Genomic DNA, 20,633 nt, shown 5'->3' on the forward strand with positions numbered 1-20,633 from the left:
ATGGGTATTTCCTGTCTACTCACCGGATTAAGGGTGTATATGTCATTTTACATCTTCCGTTTGAAAATCCTCCTTTCAGAGTTACATAGGGTTCCCAAATTAAAAAAAATTATCTTCTCAAATTGATGAAATTCGCTTCAAATTAAACGAAATGTTCTTACAAATTGGATAAAATTTGTTCTTTGCTCTTCTTAATCATTGTAGTTTAGGGTGAAAAAATGTTAAATGACATTTAAAGCCTTAATAGACGAAGACAAAAATTAAACCGCAAATACGCATTTGGGGCAAAGTGCACCGAGTTGTATATTTTGACGGGGGACAGTATCATTTTTGTATTATGATGGGGGAAAGTGCAAAATAGGCATTTTTTTTAGGGGGAAGTGCAATTTTCCCTATATTGTTTTTGTTAGCACAATAGTTGGGCTTGGACCATTCAAAAATCTCAATTAGCCCTATTAAATATTACTTCCAAGAATTTCAAAATCTCAATTGAACTGTCTAGATGAAACTTGTCACATATGGTTAGTTTTAGTGTAGTTTATCCAATGCATCTATATAATTGGTTATAGAATTCTTAAGTAAAAAAATAAAAAATATCACCTCGATAATTTAATAAAGTTTCACAAGATACAATTATGAACATATCAATGAATTTCATATATATATATATATATATATATATATATATATATATATATATATATATATATATATATATATATATATATATATATATATATATATATATATATATATATATATATATGGGTGCAAGTTGGAACGGAAATTCCAATTTCCGCCGGTTCCGATCCGAAAAGTTCCGATTTTGGAACAACTTTTTTCATTCCGACTTCCGAAATTTCGATTTCCAAATTTTTCCGATTTTTTTGGATTGGAATTGAAATTATATAAACTAAATTTGGAATTTCCGATTTGCGATCCAATTTGATTCCGAAATTAATTCCAAAAAATTCCGATGTTTTTCCGAAAAATACACCTATAAATAATAAATATTATATAATACTTATTTTTCCGAAAAATACACCTTTAAGTTTTGTTTTAGGATTTTGACATAATGAATTGTTGTTAGAAGTTTTATTAGATATTATGTTGTGTTTATGTTTATTTATTTTTTGAACGGAAATTTAGTAGTTATTAGTTTTACTACTTTATCGACGTGGATATTCTTATTTTTTGGAAAATTATGAACATTTTAAAAAAAATCCGCTAAGTTTTGAGATTTTTAAGCTCATGTGATTTCCGATTTTTTTCCGAAATTCAGAAAATTCCGGGACTTTTGGAATTGGAATGAATTTTAGATTCTGATTTTTTTTGAATTGGAGTTGGAATTGATTTTGTACTTCCAAAATTTTTTGAAAATTTTCCGAAAATGCTAATTCCGATCCGATCCGATCCTTCCGACTTTCACCCCAGTATAATATATATCAATCTCCAAATTTACTTGATAATGAATTGAAGAAAAGTCAATCTGATAAAGAACATCTATGACATTTACCCTTTTGACTTTAAGAAGTAACTTTTTTAACACAGCTTTTTTGTTTTGTTAATAATTGAGTACATGTGCAGTAATCGCTTTACTCTTTCAGCAACTTTTTCTATGTTGAACTTGCTTTATAGGATGAGTTGGGCTTTTTTGGTAAGCCGAAATATGTTGGGTTTGTATTAAATCCAGCCTTTTGGGCTTATAATTTTTTTATGATACATTTTCATTCTTTTCTAAAGAAAAAAATATGTAATTCGTACAAATAATAAATAAGTAAATATATGGCATAAAAATATAAAATAAATAAAGAAATATATGGCATCTTGAAATCATTTTTCATGAGTACACGTAAAAAAATATAATTTTTGCTTGAGATTGCTTTTAAAAAAAACTTTTTTTTTTTCATGAGAATAATGCAAAATTAAATGTTAAATTTCCCCCAATAATGCTAAATTAAATGTTGAAAAACTCTTCAATAACTATATTATCATCTTGTTGTTATATAACCAATATATATATACTAAAAAGGAATCTAATTTTCCAAATAATTCCTAAAAAAATCATTATTTATTATATTTAGGAATTCATCATTATTTATTAAAAAGAATCCCATTCAACGATCTAGTGGTGGGAATTGGAACGAAATTTTCGAATTTCACCGTGGTTTGGATTTTTGTGATTTAGAGTAATATTTTTCAATATGAGTTTCATTACTCCAATTTTGCGTTGCCCAAAAATTACACTTGTAAGATAACGATATGTATTTCATATTATAGGTGAATAAAAAGATAATCTTTTTGCGCTGTTGCTGTTGAAAAAATATCCCAATTTTCGAACAAGTTTCTTAATTCTCATTTCCGACTAGGTAGTATGTTTTTTAGGGCGGAAAATTTGATTATTTATGGAAAAAGATTAGATTTCGAAAGTGCTAATGCCTTTTAATTTTTTGAAATATAAACAATAATAATAATAATAATAAATTATTATTATTATTATTATTATTATTATTATTATTATTATTATTATTATTATTATTATTATTATTATTATTATTATTATTTTTATTTTTTTCTGAAGCCCAATAATACAAGCAATTTCCTGCCTGTTGTTAATTCCGAACACCTTCTCTCTCTCTCACTCACTCTCTCTCCGGCGCGGCGCCACACTGTAACTCAGCCTTCTTTCTACTGGTATGCACTATCATGGTAGTTAATCTCGCGATATACCGCGATATATATCGCGATACGGTATGGTTCCAATCAAAACGATACAACTCGGGTTATGTATCGCCTATTGATAAATACCGTTAAATATCGCGAGATATCGTATCGTATCGCTGTATCACGATACGATACGATATTTACGATATTTTAAAAAATGAAAAAAACGAAGAAAAAAAACAAGAAATGCAGTCAACTGCTCTAAAAAACGGTTTTGAAAAAATTTCTTCAATATCCCAACCCTAATTCACACTTTTCTCTTCATTTTCTTCACCAATCCTCACAATATTACAACCCTAATTCAATTGCTATAGATTCTTGCGATTCAAGATCAATTCGAGGCGTTTTTTTGCTGGATTTTGCGATTGATGATGATGAATGCAATCGTTTAAAATTGGTAGATGAGGACGATTTAAGTGACACTGATATTCAAAATTATGGGATATCGAATATTTTAGAAATTAGGTATTCGGATTTGAACTTAAGGAGAATTTGGCTAAGCTTACTTACATCTGATAAGTTGTTTTAAGAGCTGATAAGTTGTTACGTCTTACTTTTAAAATTATTTTTTTCAAGTGTTTGGATAGTGATCTTACAAGCTATTTTACTCATTATAAGATCTTAAATAAATAGGTGGGGTAAATGTACTTTAAAAAAAAAATCTTATTTGCTCTCGAGTAGCATATAATATTTTGATTTTTTAAGATCTTTCGAAAAAAATTTACCTAACACACTGGAATAGCTCTTAAACATCTTATAAGTTCGTTTTAACATCTTATAAGCCTAGCCAAACACCCTCTTAAATGATGTTATTTGATGAACATATATGATTTTTGTCATATTTTATAATATGATGTTGAAACTTGAATTTATACCTATTTTGCAATAAGTAGATATATTAAATTTTACATATTTATAATATGTTTATAATGTAGATATATATTTTTTACTATTTTAATAGTTGGTTAAATATCTTACGATACGGTACGATAACGATACGATACGAGACGTGGAGCAAAACGATACGAGATATTTTTACGATCCGATAACCATGTGCACTATCTCAACTCTTATTGCTCTAAACCCTAATTTTATTATCTATGGTAATTAACATATGCTTTTGTGTTTAGATACAAACAGCTAATCCGAATGAGAATCTGACCGAGGGGTTTTACTGGGGTTTTCTAAAACAAATAAAGCTTCCTATTTTATTTTCTCGATCTTTTAAAACACTGAATCTCTTCAATTTTTCGATCAAGAACAAAATTTACCCAGTTCGTGTATTTGATCAAGAGAGGTGAATTTTGTTTTTAATTATTTTTAGTTTCATTTCAGAGAAATCTTATGGGTTGTGAAATGTGTTATTGGGGCTTTTTTCTGCGAATTAGGTCACTTGTTGATTTATTTATTTTTCTGTTTTGTGAAGAAGTTGTTAGGTTTTGCGAATAGCAATGTTTTTGACGAGGATATTCGGGAGGGCACTGTTTACGGCTGCGAAATCAGAGGCTTCAGCTGCCGGAGCTGCTGCTTCGACTACGGTTAGGCATAACCCGCTCGAGGAGTTCTTCGAGGTCGATAGAAACCCTGAAGATGAGAAGCCTGCTGTCTATGGTAAAACTTTAATTTATTTATGTTCCCGATTTTGAGAAGAGACGATTTACATTGCAATTGAATTATGTCTACCAAGTGTTTGATGAAATGTCTTTTGGAAGAAGTCATTTTCGTTTTTGTTTTAGTGTAAATATTTTACTGTGTAGCCACCCATATCATGTCGGGAGAACTGAGAAGTTTTTCCCCAAAAAATTATTGATGTTCAATTTGATAAGATTAATAAATATGATTTCACGCCGGTTCTTTGTTCACGTTGTTCGTTCAATGTCACAATTGAATTTCCGTGTACATGTAGGTTTATATGCTTGGCACTGAATAATAGTGTTCGATTTTATATAATTGGTCAAACTCTCATTCTCGTAAATAAGTATGTTATGTGTCTAATATCTGTTTAAAGATTTGATAGACTCGGTCAAACTGCAGAAATCTCGACATCTTCTTGTCTAGTGCTTATTTAGAGGGTTGTTTCATTCTTCTTCTTTAAAGAAACAAATTTGTGCATGGAATAAATTGATATATATATTATTTAATTATTTAATTAGGTCGGAGTTGGAAGGCTTCGGAACTGCGTCTGAAGTCATGGGATGACCTTCAGAAGCTGTGGTATGTTCTTCTCAAGGAAAAGAACATGTTGATGACTCAGCGCCAGATGCTTCATGCTCAAAACCTTCGTTTTCCCAATCCCGAGCGTGTTCCAAAGGTGTACTTTCCTTTCACTTTTTGTTATCTAAATTATTTTATTCCGAATTTACCCATCATATTTTATTTTCTCTTGCATATATAATCCCGGAAACCCACATCCATGACCGTGCTTGATCATTAGCTGGATGCTCAAAATTAAGATAAATAAAATTATCTAAAAAAAAATTCATTCTCGTGTTTCTTTGCTTTGACTAGAAGATTCCCTCCTCGCACCAACTGATGAGTCGAAAGATAGTTTAAACAAAATCTGCAGTATCAATGGTGAATTACGCATTTGAGTGTCTCAATCTTGAAATTAACTAGAATTTTCAATGTTTTGGTTCGATTCTTCATAAAAGGACCATGTTTATGGGTGTTGCATGATGGCTCGTTTCTTAGTAGTATTACATTTGCCTGTGATTAGTGAATTCAAAGTATCTGCATGTGACATTCGATATATTTTGAATTTCCAATCACGTATAATAATAATAAGCCGTCACCCAACATGTTAATTGCTTACACGACAATTTGTAGGAAATACGGAAAGGCATATTAAACGGTAGTGTCGATGTTGTAATGGTTCTGAAATATCGTAAAATATTTTGAATTTCCTTTTTCTTGTTTTTGGTAAATTCAATATTTTTCTCCACTTAATTCGCACTTAGTCACCCTAATCATGTGCTTAATCCTAATTGATTACGACTCAATTGAACAGGTACGCAAATCAATGTGCCGAATCAAGCACGTGCTTACTGAGAGAGCTATTGAAGAGCAAGATCCAAGGAGGTCAGCTGAGATGAAGAGGATGATCAATTCCCTATAATTTCCTAATTATCTTCGGTAGTTTGCGCGTTTAGCGAGTGGAGGCATATTGGTATTAATTTGCCAATGCGTTTATTTATCAACGGAAATATTTGAATCGAATGTTCTTGTTAGAATTTTTGCACGAAACTGAAAGAAGTTGAACAGTTTGAGATATTCCTGTTTGAACTTTGAATTAGTTTTTTCCCCGTTTTCCGGATCCTGTAGGTGGTGCTACAAGGTGACGTGTATTTAAGATATGAAACACGGGATTAAATATTGTCGAATATGACGAAAGAAAAGTGAAATGCAATCTACAGAATTATTGCAAATACTGAAAATGAGACAAACGTGGCCCTGTATATATGTCATGAGGAGAATCGAAAATTATTGCTCGTGAAGCACTGAAATTGTTTCGCCTTTTCCTTGAACCTCTCTAAATCCTCTTTCTTCCAAAACATGATGTCAACTTGAAGGCTGTCGTTTCCGAGATACTCTTGTTCCTCCAGTATTTTCATTGCAGAAATGTTAGCAGATTCGCTGCAGTCATCCAGTCCGATGATTTCAAGTGTCGGTATTTCTCCGATACCTAAAGGAATCTCATCCAATTTGGACAATCCTAGAAGAACAAGTTTCTCCAGAACTGGAAAATGGGAGCTGTCTGCATTCCAATATATCAAATCATGACAAAAATGAATTTCGAGGAATTTCAGACAAATGAATTCCCCCTCAACCGGGTCCCACTCATTTCCTATGATCTTCCCCTGCAACTTGAAATGTACAAGATTTGGCAACGAACCAATTGTTCTCAAATCTTCCGGACCAAGATCGCAATTTGCTAAATCCAACTTTCGGAGCGACCTAGGGAATGTCATCTTCTTCAGCAAACCACCTTGTTGGGTGTCATCAGCTCTTACGTCGTATAAATGACATTTCAATGATTCAAGTTTATGCAAGCGTCCAATATTATAGAGGCTGTAGTCATATGATAAGTTGCCCTCACATTCCCTCAACGAATTTTGTGGGTGATATTCCATGTGCAAATTTTTAATGTTGGGTATTCTCTTACATACCTCTTCACTCAACCTCAAATTGACTACTTTCTTAAGTGTCTGCAGGCTTCTCAAAACAATGAATTCGTCTTGTTGATCACATGACGAATGAGGTTCAGGGAGATAGATGGAGATGGACTTCACATACCAAAGTTGTGCCATCTCCCAAATCTCAGGTGGTGCAACAAGATCAATATATGGAAAAACCAACACTTGTAAATTCCATAGTAGGGATATTGATGAAGGAAGCTTGTAAGAAATAGTCCTTGTTGTTCTCCAGTCGAGGGGTTTGAAAATGTAACGCAAGTTAACTTGCTTGAAAATATCTTCTAGAGAAAAACCAATCATATCTTCTAGAGAAATACTCTCAACAATTTGAACTCAAGCGACAACTCACCCCCTCTTTTGCCTATCAAAGAACGTGCAAGTGATGCCGACTCCAATTCATGAAAAAATAATTCATGGTCATAATTCTCCTTTGGAATTTTTTCTTGAAATGCAATCCGACGTTCCATCTTCACACCTAGTGGAATGTCACGAAATCTCATCATACAAATAAACTTCTCTTTTTGAGCTTTCTTTATGCATAAATCTCTTACAAGATCATGCATAGTGCTATATTTAACTCTTCCATCAAACCAACGAACTAAAATGAGATTCCTATCAATGAGATCATTTACGTAACACTTTGCAACTTCTTTCAAGCTTTGTGTTTTATTTGGTTTAATAAATCCCTCAGCAACCCAAAGTCTGATGAGTTCAGAAGCATGAATCAAATGGTCTTCTGGTACAATTGCCAAGTAAAGAAAACATGGTTTTAGATGGGCAGGTAAGTGCATATAACTCAAAGATAATATATCCAAGTTTTGATCACCGTCTTCTCCTGAATCCAAAATTGAATTTATATCATTTGAAATATTCTCCCAATATTCCCGTGTTCTACATGACTTTCTAAGAAGTGCTCCAATCACAACAATTAACAAAGGAAGTCCTTGACATTTTTCAGCAATCTTCTTTCCAATTTCCTCAAATTCAGGAGGGCAAACTTCTTCCTGTGAAAAGGCCTTTTCACAAAATAGCTTCCAACTTTGATTTTCATCTAGAAATTTCTTTGAAAAGTAAGACGAAGAGCCAAATTGAACAGCAACATTTGAGAGCCTAGTGGTTATGATAATTCGACTTCCATTGTTGTTATCTGGAAAGAAAAACATCATCTTTTCCCAAGCATCGATACTCCATATATCGTCCAATATAATCAAATATCTCCTACCTATTAAACTTTGATACAACTCTTGAGATAATTGTTGTTCATTAGCGGATTCACTACTTTCGTGAGAAAGAAGTTCCGAAAAGATTTCCTTCACACTATACTCTTGAGATATTGTAGCCCAAGCACGAATATCAAAGCGATTCACAATTAATCCATGTTCGTAAGCATTTCTAGCAAGAGTAGTCTTACCAATGCCGCCCATACCTACAATTGGGATGATTTGCAGACTCGACTGTCGTCCGGTGAGGGCATCCAAAAGTTGAATCAACTCATCATCTAATCCCACCATTGCTGTTGTGCTCTTTCCGCCACTTGTAATCGAAGGTGTTGACGAAGTAGTAGAAGTTGAATACTGTCGATGAACTTTGAGCAATCCTTCTTTTTCCTCCTTAAAAATGACAACTTTTTCCTTGAGATAATCCATGTCTTGTATTACTGTCCGGAGATCGAGCAAGGAAGTCAAACCGGAGTGGATTTGGTCGACTATATGAGATTCGATTACATCTTCGGCCGCATAGGCTGCGGATGCAATTTCGGTCTCCAACAATTCATGAGAATGATTCATCTCTATGAACTCTAGCAAGAAATCAAGCCTCTCGCCGAGCCATTCTGTCTGTTTCTTGTCGAGAGAACTCGAAAAACGAGGATGATTTTGGATGTTATCGATATTATTCATCAGAGAAACAAGAGCTGCATAAGCTGCCATATTTTCGATCTAAACTGTAACGATTTGTTGATTGAATTTTTGTATTTGACTGATTTTATGATCACTTTTTGCAGCAAAGATATATTTTGATTTTAGCTGAAGAAGATGATGCTCAACGACTGAAACTCCACAATTTTTAATTATGGGAACCAAGAAAGTTGGCCCCCAATTATTTGAATTTTGTCCACTACTTTTTTTTTAAAGAAATTTTGTCATCGTGTTTATAGTTTATACTCACCTAATTAATATTTAATAGTTGATTCCCAAAATACACCCCACATTTTTGTTCCCAAAAGAAAAAAAAAGGGGTAAATTCCCCCTAACATCCTAGTACTTTGGCTAGATATCACTTTACCCCTTTTTAATCTCAATTGTATCGATTTGCCCTCTTATACTTTGGTTCGATATCACTTTTACCCCTTTCTACTCTCAATTGCATCGCTTGTACTTTGGCTCGATATCACTTTACCTCATTCTACTCTCAATTGCATCGATTTGCTCATGTACTTGAAAAATTGTCTCAATGTGACCATCGCCGTTAGTTTTCAGATCTTTGACCTTAACATCGTTTGATCTAAGTTTGAAAATTATTAAAAGTCACCCCTCACAATTTAAATAATTATTAAAAAAATTAAAAAAAATTAAAAAAATAATTAAAATAAAAAATAAAATAATAAAAAATTCAAGACAACGAGAAAACATAGTCCAAGACGCCAGCCACAATTTATTTTTTATTTTTTAATAATTATTTAAACTGGGAGGAATGAATTTTTTGTAATTTTCAAACTTAGATCAAACGGTGTTAATGTCTAATGTGTGAAAACTAACAGTCAGGACCACATTGAGACAATTTAACAAGTATAGGGTGTCAAATCGATGCAATTGAGAGTAAAAAGGGGTAAAGTGACATCGAGTCAAAGTATAAGGAAAAAGTAGAATTTACCCTAAAAAAATAGGAGTTAATTTTATACCGCCCACTTGAAACGTCTATTGCCAATAAAGCTCTTGTATTAAATTTTTTTTATCAAATACCCTTGTGATGGACTTTATTTAGCCTACCGCCTCCTTATACATATCAAATCCGTTCATTGTGATGAAATGACTAAACTACCCCTTACTCTACGATCATTACAGTGTTTTTTTAATCTGTATTCTACCACTTGTTTTGATTTTTGTCTCTATAAAACTTACCAAATAATTAAATAATGGAGCCATATGGTAAATAATTGAAAATTTAATATTTCTTAAGAATTTTAAGATTACACACACCCACGCGCGCGCGCACACACACACATATATATATATATATATATATATATATATATATATATATATATATATATATTTCTTGGCGGGCCCTCTTGTACAATGCGTAAGCCAGTCAAAATAGTTGTTAGGTGGAAATTGTCTCTCCAATGGTTTGCAATCTATTATACGAGAGTGTAAGTTTATCCAATGCACATATATGGTTGGCTGCGGATTCCTTCATTAAAATAAATGTTTTGACAAAAAAAATAAAAATAAATAAAATAACTACTTCAATTAATAATAGTAATTAGTTTGCATAAAATACTAAGGGTTCATCCTTTTATCATTCAATAAAAAAAATTACAATAATTATATACGTTAATATAATGTCAGTGTTATTATCGTAGTCCAATGGGGTTATCAAACATGGTATCAAACCATTAACCACCATTTACACACTAAAATGTACAATTTTTTAACTCCAATGAGGTTATCAAATAAGGGTTCTATTTTGATAATTCAACTTTTGGGATGTAAAAATACTTCTGAAAATTGAGTTATAAAAAATTAACTATCTAAACATCCAATCAAAAGTTGACATGTGACAATTACAAATAAAATCACCCATAAACTTCTAATAATTAATTTGATAACTATGGTTGGAGTAGATGAATTTTAATCAATATTAAAATTATATCACAATAATCAAATACATATTTAGTAATTCAATTTTGATATTTAGCATTGAAGTTGCTCTAATACCCTACCAAAAAAAAAAAAAATAGATATAGGCATATAGCACAATAAACAAACTATAAGTTCGGTATAATAGATATAGCCACAACCCACAATTAATTATTAGCAGCACAACGAACACAACTTACATATATAATTGGTCACACATCATTCTTGTAAATAAGTATGTTCATTTAACAGAACGGGGTATTGTGTAAAAGAATAATAAAATAGAGGGTAGTTTTACGCGGTAAAATTAAAATTCAACAAGCAGTAGCTGCTGAAGTATTTACAAACCATTCTGAAAGAAAAGCAAATTAAAAGGAAGAAAATGAAATCAAAAAGGTGAAGTATGAAGATGCAAATTGCTGCAAGTGAAGCACTCGAATTGCTCCACCTTTTCCTTGAACCTCTCCAAACCCTCATCCGAAAAATCAATTCGAACTCGAAGATTTTCATTCCCCAGTGCCACAAATTGTTCCTCCAGTATCTCCACTGCTGACTTGGCAGCTGACTCACTGCAACGGCACAAATAAATATCGAGAAGCGTCGGTATTTCTCCGATTCCCAAAGGGATCTCATCCAATTCGGACAGTCCTTTAAGAACAAGTTTCTCCAGGACTGGAAAATGTGAGCTGTCTGCATTCCATTACATCAGATCATCACAAAACTCAATTTCCAGGTATTTCAGACCAACGAATTCACCCTCAACCGGGTCCCACTCGGGCCCGATAACCGAATTCGACAGTAACTTGAGGGCTCGAAGATTGGGCAATGAACCAATCATTGTCAAATCTTCCCAATTAAGAAAGCAACCTTCTAAAGTCAACTTGTGAAGCGAATTGGGAAATGTGAGGTTCAACAGCAAATCGCTTCGATTCGGCTCGTCATCAAACTGGTAGTATAGTGATTCAAGTTTATGCAATTTGTCAATATTATAGAGACAATTGTCGTATAATTCCTCTGATACATCATAATACACGATCTCCAACTTCTTAATGTTGGCTATTCTTTTACACACCTCCTCGCTCAACTTGAAATCTTTTACTACCAAAAGTGTCTGTAGGTCCCTCAAAACGATTACGTCGTCATGTTGACCGTCGCTCGAAGGAGGATCCGGAAGACATATCTCGCCCAACTCCACGTGCCTAAGTTGCCGCATTGACCAAATTTCCGGCGGTGCGACAAATTTACAAGACCCGAAGAATCTAATAGTTAGCGTTTGCAAATGCCAGAGTAGTGATATCGACGGGGGAAGATTGACGAGATTTGTATTAGAAGGAAAATAAACAAATTACCGCAAGTTAACTTGTTTAAGAATATCATCCAAACAATCGCGAGTAACCGAATTCAGTACTCTCAACAATCTAGGCTTGAATGGCATGTTGGGAAAATTGGTTAAAAATTGAGTCATGAACAATTTTTTATCAATGTTATTGTACGGTCTGATTGAGTATATAAATGAATTTTGGATTAGAACCAATTTTGTGGTGAATGAAAAAATTACTAGTCCAAAATATAAGGAAAGTGGGATTTGAGTTATCCCACATTGGAAAAGTAGAGAAGTACTGAGCTGTATATATATCAAAATATTGGGACGGGCCAAAAACACTAGGTCATGGGTTTTTAACCCATTGGGCCCTTTATTACTCGAAGCCCATCTCGATTGGTCTGATTGGTCTGAATTGGTGCGGCCGAACCAATGCAAACCATTCGGCTCAACTCGAAATGGTGCAACCACTCCCAATTGGCTCAACTCGAAATGGTGCAACCATTCAAAACAAAAGGTACCTTTTTGCTCCAAAGGACACTACTTTTCGAACCTTATAAATAGACCCTAACTTTCCCAAAATTCCTCACTTCAATCCAAAAAACAAGCCTACTACATATTAAGCCTACCCTTCACAGATTCTCTCGAAAAGTTCTACACAAAGTACAGTTCGTCGTACTTGGGATTTGGAGTGCTCCTATTCCAAGTTTAGCCGTTGTATCTTGGGAGACGATTTCCATTTAATCCGTTAGCACCGTTGCGGGGAAATTTCGTCTTAAGGACAGAGTCAACTCGCCTCGGCTAATCTTTCCGTATTTTCACTAATTAATTTAGTCAACCAATTTACTAAATTCACTACCCGTTTTATGTATCGGGAACAACAATCTTAAGACGAAATCTTTGTGATTTAGTAAATTGTATTTTCTGCACACGTTGGTAAACGAGATGGAGAAGAAGATAGTCTGCCAAAAATCAAGAAGTTACAAAATACAATTGGAGAAAGTTCATTTTCGGACAGAACATGAAGTCCACATTCTTTCCCATTTTCGAAGGTGTTAAAGTCCGAATATGGCAAATTAACATTTCACAAAAGTTGTAGATAATCAAGTTAGCTTTCCAGAACATGTTAAATCGTCACAATCGGAGATCGTACGAGGAAGTTATGATGAAAACACGAAAGGGTGGCAGAACTGCCAATGCACCTTTTCATAAGAAATTACAACCGTTCGTGACCAATGCAACTCGTCGCATATTAACGCATCACCAATGTCCAATGCACGAAATTTTGATGAAAGAAGACTGAATCGAAGATCAATAATGAGGTTTTATATTATTTTTGATTCATGAATATTATTTAATATTTTTTTTCTGGTTCCATTGTAGGTGCAAATTTACAGCACACCTATTCCGACTTCGTGGCTTATTTTGATCATGATCCAATCCGAATCTCAGAAAACGTAAAACATAAAAGTTGTAGATAATTTTGTTGGCTGTTCGGATCATATTGAATCAACAAAATCGGACTTGGGACGGAAGAGATATGAATAAATCATTCAGCACTGCCATAATATTGACACGATTTGGTGCTACCCACAAAATCTTGAATTGACGAACATATAATTTATCGGGTACGTTTTTTAAGTATAAGATATCTATTTGTGAAGTATATTGATAATGCTATATGATATAATGGTGGATTATTGGATGATAGTGCATGGTAAACCATGTACAATATATATGCTTAATGAATATTCATGATGTTTGTGTATGTACATTAATAATAGAAATATTTTTATCCTAAATAAAATAAAGTGATAGCGTATGTGCTAATTATTTGAATAATTTTATCATAAACCGCATGATAAGTGCTATACTAATGACATTTCTCATGAAAATGCAATATTTATTTGCATAAATTGCTTATAGTTTGATATGGGATTAACTTTCTCCCAATTTGATGTGGAACTGTCCGGTTGATTGATTTTCGAATATGTGAGTACGTGATCTTATTAACGTTTTTATTATTGTCATGATCGATTAGACTTGTCTCGTATATTAAGTATGAGTTACTTACTAAGAGGAATATTATTATAAATATTATTATTTGCGTAAGCCATACTAATTCCTTAGAATTGTGTTATTGCATGGACATGCATTGATTACGTGCTATAGAATTTTTATAAATTCATTATGTTGGACATGAATTTATTTATGCCATGAAATATTATTTTCAAATTTGATGCTATTATATACTAGTGTGTATACTATGTATATGTTGATATAATATGCTTGATATATTGTTTCTTTCTATGATCAACTAGTATGAAAGACGTGCTCACATATTATGTTTATTATAATATTGATGTACATATGAATCATACTACGGTTTAATTAAAAGCATGATTTGAAATAAAATTGAAAGAAAGAGAAGCTCAATTCATGATAACACATGAGTAGTTCTTGTCTCAAGAACATAAAAGAAGATCGAATCGTTGGTTTGATTTGATTTGATATCACATTTGCAAAATAATGATCTACAATGTGAATGGATGAGATCGGATTTTGATTTTTCAAAGATCCGAAATAGTTGTTAACAACAATGGATGTTTTGTTGAAATAAAATTCGAGCAGTTTACTTAAGAGCTCGTTTTGTAGAATTAAATCGTTGGATTTGACTGAATTTTGAACAGCATGTTTAGGACATGCAATCCTAAATTATGAATGATTAAGATTAGAATTTATATATTCTAACTTTAATGTTGAATAGTGGAGATCAACCACCATTTGAAGAGATTAATATTCTCTTGTTTATTGACAAGATTTAAGTATCTTGACGAGTTTCTCTTTTGAGGAAAAAGAAGAAATCTTATTATCTTAATTGTTGACAAGATTTAAGTATCTTGAGAAGATTTTTCTTGTTGTGCTTTCTTGAGAGAAAGAAAAACAATACTTTGTAATTAAATCTTATTGGTGATCCAAAATATTTTTCTAACTAAAGAAGAAATGTATTTTGTTACATTGTATCCTTATTAATAAAATAAAAATAAGGATTTCAAAGCATTTAAATGTTATGTGAATGAAAGTTGGAAAGTGCCAACTTTGACAAATGAATGAAAAATGAGAACCAAAACTTTTGGAAAAAGTTTATGGATATTATATTGATAAATTCTAGAATATATACTCTAGAATTTGTGGGGGAAATTAGATATCTCGAGCTAACCACATTAATATTTAGAAATGTGGGGGTCTTTATCCCGAGCTAACCACATAAATATTTAGAAATGTGGGGGTGTTTAGGCAAAGGTAAAAAAGTACCTAAGTTAATATACAATGCCTAGTATAGTTAAGTGGATAAAATACTTAAGCATATTCATTGAATATGCAAATAATGATTGTGCATAAGATAGTCATTCTTGATGCAAATTACATTATATTTTTCTTGTAAAATAAGAAAATAAATAAGTTCTAAATAAGAGAACTAATAAATGTCTAAGTGGTAAATCATCAAAGTGATGAATAACCAAGTTAAAATATGTGTGATTGGTAAATCATCAAAGTGATGAACAACCAAGATACAACAAGATGACAAAGAAAATCAATATGTTTGATTTTGATTTGATTTTATAATTTATGAGTTATAAAATGAACAAAGGACAATTATTGAAATATTGTCTACATTGGAAGAATGTACGTGGAAGTTAGTTTGTCTTCTTCCAAGTAGTAAACCATTAAGGTTTCGATGGACTATTCAAATGAATGATTAAGGGTGGTCCAATAAAGCTAAATTAAATAGCTATGGAAAAATCTTGATTATTTATAACATTGTAATATCAAGCTAAATTAAATAGCTATGGAAATATTCTAAAGTAATATTTGATAAAATTGTGTTAGTAATAACGAGTGTGGCCAGTGTGTTTATATTAAAAGCACATGGAAGTATATGTCTATAGACGACATTATAATCATGAGATAGTGATCATGATACTATTTTGAACGTTGAGAAAATATTGGAAAAGTAAAAATAAAATTTTTGATGTCAAAAGACGAGGGTCTAGAGGATGTAATCTTATAGATTAAAATCACTAAGACAAAGATAGTCTTATTGAAAGTCTCATGTTGAGACACTACTAGAAAATTGATCTAGTTATCTAAAGACCAAGGGTTTACCTTGCCAAAAATAATGATGAAGAATGGTTCAATTACAAATATTTTTGGATAGTTTGCCAGCATAATGAATTGCAAACTAGTAAATATGTAATTCCAAAATAAATAATCATTCAATGATATTATAAGGGTTCTTAGGTAATCTAAGTATCGTCTTTAAATGGATTACATTAAAGAAAATATCCAATTGTATTAGGAAGGAACATTGGATGTATGAGTCCACTAAGATTATGTATCTTGGAAATCCTCAAACAAAATTGAATAGCTCGATTCATGGTCGAATTCGAATGTATAACTTGAGATAAGGTTAGAAAAGAAGTTGAATAAACTTCATAAAATTATTGGAGGATGTTCCGTGTTGGACTAAGTCGGTGTCTACAATTATGAATAAATTGTGATAACCAATCGGTTACGTTAAGGGCACAAACGACATGTATAATGGCAAGTATCGATACACTCGTACACATAAGACCATTAGGCAATTGATCTCAAAGGAAATAATATAACATTGATTATGAAAATCAATGGTTAATAGCGGATCCGCGACTAAAAGTCAACTAAAGAGATCAAACATATTGCCTGTCTAGGGGAGTGAGATTAAAACCCATAAATTAAGGACAATCTTGGTGGTAACCCAACCATGCTGACTGGAGATCCCAAGAACTGGTTCAAAAGGGACAACTAAGCTAAGAAAGTTCAGTGATGCACTAAGGAGTGTATATTCCTATGGAATAATATATTTCCAACTCATTCCCGTGATAGACATTAGTGCTGCCTGCAGAGAGGGTAAAGGATAAGCGAAAGCTTTTAATGATTCCAAAACCTTATAACAAAAGGTGAGGTATTGGCAGGATACCTTTAATAGGAGATCACCTATGTAAGTGTATGAAGTGAGGGCCGCTTCAAAAACTTGACAAACACTTATGAATCCAAGATGTGTGTCCATGGCCAAAACGGACACAATCATGAGAACTAAGGAAATGTGAGAATAGTATTGTGTGGGTTGCATTGTCTTGGTTTACACGAACGGCTGACAGTTCAAGACATCGCGTTCACTACTCAGCCTAGTAAATCCGATGTAACTCCACTACGGAAGGTTCAAAGCTATATGCTACCTATCCCGATGCAATACTATTCGCGGGAACTCTAGAGAGAATCGACGCCCTCGTTTTCATTCATGTGGGGGATTGTTGGGAAAATTGGTTAAAAATTGAGTCATGAACAATTTTTTATCAATGTTATTGTACGGTCTGATTGAGTATATAAATGAATTTTGGATTAGAACCAATTTTGTGGTGAATGAAAAAATTACTAGTCCAAAATATAAGGAAAGTGGGATTTGAGTTATCCCACATTGGAAAAGTAGAGAAGTACTGAGCTGTATATATATCAAAATATTGGGACGGGCCAAAAACACTAGGTCATGGGTTTTTAACCCATTGGGCCCTTTATTACTCGAAGCCCATCTCGATTGGTCTGATTGGTCTGAATTGGTGCGGCCGAACCAATGCAAACCATTCGGCTCAACTCGAAATGGTGCAACCACTCCCAATTGGCTCAACTCGAAATGGTGCAACCATTCAAAACAAAAGGTACCTTTTTGCTCCAAAGGACACTACTTTTCGAACCTTATAAATAGACCCTAACTTTCCCAAAATTCCTCACTTCAATCCAAAAAACAAGCCTACTACATATTAAGCCTACCCTTCACAGATTCTCTCGAAAAGTTCTACACAAAGTACAGTTCGTCGTACTTGGGATTTGGAGTGCTCCTATTCCAAGTTTAGCCGTTGTATCTTGGGAGACGATTTCCATTTAATCCGTTAGCACCGTTGCGGGGAAATTTCGTCTTAAGGACAGAGTCAACTCGCCTCGGCTAATCTTTCCGTATTTTCACTAATTAATTTAGTCAACCAATTTACTAAATTCACTACCCGTTTTATGTATCGGGAACAACATGGCAAACGACCCCCTTCGCTTATCAGAGAACGAGCAAGTGATGTTGACTCTAAAGCATCAATGACTCCCCGAGGGTGATGTATGTAATGTGGAAATCTTTCATGAAAAACTATGCGGCGCTCATTTTCTATGCCTTGTGGAGAATCGGAAGCACTCATCATGTAAAGAAACCTCTCTTTCTGAGATGTCTTTAAGCACAAGTCTCTTAGAAGATCGTGGATGTTACAAGTTTTTATTTTGCCGGTCGACCCAAAAGCACAAACTAAAATGAGATTTCTGTCTACGAAATCTTTTATATAACCTTCTGCGATCTCTTCCAAGGTTTGGGTTTTATTTGGTCTTATAAATCCTTCGGCAACCCAAAGTTTAATGAGTTCGAACGCGTCGATTTTGTGGTCTTCTGAAAAGACTCCCATGTAAAGAAAACACGGTTTTAAATGGGCGGGCAAGTGCCTATAACTCAATGACAATATGTCCAAGCTTTGCTCGTCCACTCGTGAATTCAGAATCGAATTTAAATCTTTCGAAATATTCTCCCAATATACTTGTGTCCTCGAGGACTTCCTAAGGAGTGCCCCAAACACAGCAATTAACAGAGGAAGTCCTTTACATTTTTTAGCAATCTTCTTCCCAATTTCCTCTAATTCACGGGGGCATTCTTCGTCGAAAAATGCCTTTTGACAAAACAATTCCCAACTTTTAACCTCATCTAGAAGTTTCATCGAAAAGTGCGACGAGCCAAAATGAACAGCAACATTTGACATCCTAGTGGTTACAACAATTCGACTTCCATTATTATTATCCGGAAAGAAAAATTTTATCTTATACCAAATTTCGGCACTCCACACATCATCCAATACAATTAAATATCTCCTACCCGATAAATTTTTGTGCAATTGATCTCCTAATTCGTCTTCATTTTTTCTGTCCATTTCACTAGTGGATTTACTTTGGCTAGAAAGAAGTCCGAAAATGATTTCTCTTGCACTATATTCTTGAGATACTGTAACCCAAGCACGAATATCAAAATATTGCGTAATAAATGAATTTTCATAGAGATTTGTGGCAAGAGTAGTCTTACCAATTCCACCCATGCCTACAATTGGAATGACCAGTCGATTCGATTGTTGTCCAGTGAGCTTTTCCATAAGGTGAAGCAATTCATCAACAAATCCCACCATAGTATTATTCTTTCCAGTACTCCTAGGTTTTGATGATGAAGTACTAGGAACCGACATTGAACATGTGGGGCCCGGTTGAACACGATCTTCGAACAATCTCCGCTCTCCTTTAACAACATTGACAACCTTATCCTTGATAGAAACCAAGTCTCGTATCACTTTACGTAAGTCGAGCAATGAAGTCGAACCGGACTGAATTTGGTCGACGACATGAGATTCGATTACATCTTCAGCCGCATGGGCCGCACGTGCAATTTGGCTCTCCAAGAATTCATCTTCCTCGTAAATCCATGAGAATGATTAGTACTCTCTATAAAATCGAGCAAGAAACTAATGTTCTCGCAAAGAGAATCGACCTGTTTGTGGTGAAGGGATGTCGAAAAACGAGGATGATTTCGGATGTCTTCGATAATGTTCATAACAGAAACTAGAGCTGCATAAGCTGCCATCTCTATTATTTTTTTAGCTGATTAACAATGAGAATTGTGCTATGGATTGGATTAGGAATTTATGCTTCCATGTAGAGATGATACATGTTGACTTTATGTTAATTAATTAACCAATTAGCAACTGGTTGTATTTTTCAATTTTCCATTTAATTAACGGATTAATTTACTAATGATTGCTACAAGGGTTGAAACTTTGCCCAACAACTCTGACTGAGTCTTGTCGTTAACGATCCATTTTACTTGATATTCCTAAACTACCCTTCTTCGAGCCCATAGACTATCCATTATTTATCCAACAGCAACACAAGAAAACTAAAAAAAACAAAATGGAAAATATGTTTCAACTAGTTGACCCGAGAGCAATTACTTAGTATAAAATTGAGAAAAATACAGTTTTCACCCCTCAAGTTTGCACTGGTTTCAATTTAGTCCCTCATGTTTACAAAAACCACATTTGGTCTCTCATATTTCAAAAAGTCCCCACTTTTAGTCTTTTTTGTCAATTTTCCGTTAGTGCTAACGGAATCAAGCACGTGTCCGTCATTTCTTAACAGAAGAAATAACGGTAACTTGATGAAAATGACAAAAAAATATTAAAATATTGAAATATGAGAGACCAAATATGTTTTGGGTGAACATGAGAATCAAATATAAAATATGTGCAAACTTAAAACTGTAAGTTTCCCTTATAAAATTATACTCGACCCCTTTATTTTAGCAAAATTGCATGTTTTATTAAAGCAATTCAAGATATAAAATAGTTCTTTAAGTAGGATAATCTA

The 20,633-nt window shown here is 33.4% G+C and overlaps 3 protein-coding genes across 5 annotated transcripts; 1 reads left to right on the forward strand and 2 right to left on the reverse strand.

Annotated features, from left to right (window-relative positions):
- The first annotated feature begins 2,561 nt into the window (after nucleotides 1–2,561).
- On the forward strand, nucleotides 2,562–6,016 carry LOC105966261 (ribosomal protein L29 family protein). Of its 3 annotated transcripts, none has more exons than XM_088817037.1 (4): nucleotides 2,562–2,694; nucleotides 4,151–4,335; nucleotides 4,878–5,035; nucleotides 5,732–6,016. In XM_088817037.1, the coding sequence occupies exons 2-4, from the start codon at nucleotides 4,176–4,178 to the stop codon at nucleotides 5,837–5,839; spliced, it is 426 nt and encodes a 141-aa protein (XP_088673163.1). In that variant the 5' UTR covers nucleotides 2,562–2,694; nucleotides 4,151–4,175; the 3' UTR covers nucleotides 5,840–6,016. The 3 variants fall into 3 exon arrangements, with proteins under 3 accessions (XP_088673163.1, XP_088673164.1, XP_088673165.1); XM_088817038.1 differs by having other exon boundaries at nucleotides 2,584–2,694; nucleotides 4,154–4,335; XM_088817039.1 differs by lacking the exon at nucleotides 2,562–2,694 and adding an exon at nucleotides 3,892–4,021.
- A 52-nt stretch (nucleotides 6,017–6,068) lies between these two features.
- On the reverse strand, nucleotides 6,069–8,966 carry LOC105966249 (putative late blight resistance protein homolog R1C-3). The gene is given in 2 exon segments (XM_012990818.2): nucleotides 6,069–7,223; nucleotides 7,226–8,966. Coding segments are annotated over 2 exon segments (2,658 nt in total). The 5' UTR covers nucleotides 8,846–8,966; the 3' UTR covers nucleotides 6,069–6,185.
- Nucleotides 8,967–11,079: 2,113 nt separating this feature from the next.
- On the reverse strand, nucleotides 11,080–19,908 carry LOC105966246 (putative late blight resistance protein homolog R1B-16). Its single transcript, XM_088817576.1, is given in 3 exon segments — nucleotides 11,080–12,121; nucleotides 18,220–19,683; nucleotides 19,686–19,908. Coding segments are annotated over 3 exon segments (2,586 nt in total). The 5' UTR covers nucleotides 19,852–19,908; the 3' UTR covers nucleotides 11,080–11,165.
- Nucleotides 19,909–20,633: the final 725 nt, after the last annotated feature.

Source organism: Erythranthe guttata, chromosome 4 (genome assembly GCF_056151865.1).
Source record: "Erythranthe guttata isolate IM_541 chromosome 4, IM_541, whole genome shotgun sequence".
Taxonomy (NCBI): domain Eukaryota; kingdom Viridiplantae; phylum Streptophyta; class Magnoliopsida; order Lamiales; family Phrymaceae; genus Erythranthe; species Erythranthe guttata.

Excerpts from the sequence above, each read along its gene's own strand:
- LOC105966261 (XM_088817037.1), top strand. The coding sequence starts at position 4,176 with ATGTTTTTGACGAGGATATTCGGGAGGGCACTGTTTACGGCTGCGAAA. Across the intron at positions 4,336-4,877 it reads TGAGAAGCCTGCTGTCTATG|GTCGGAGTTGGAAGGCTTCG; the intron begins GTAAAACTTTAA and ends TTATTTAATTAG. Across the intron at positions 5,036-5,731 it reads ATCCCGAGCGTGTTCCAAAG|GTACGCAAATCAATGTGCCG; the intron begins GTGTACTTTCCT and ends TCAATTGAACAG.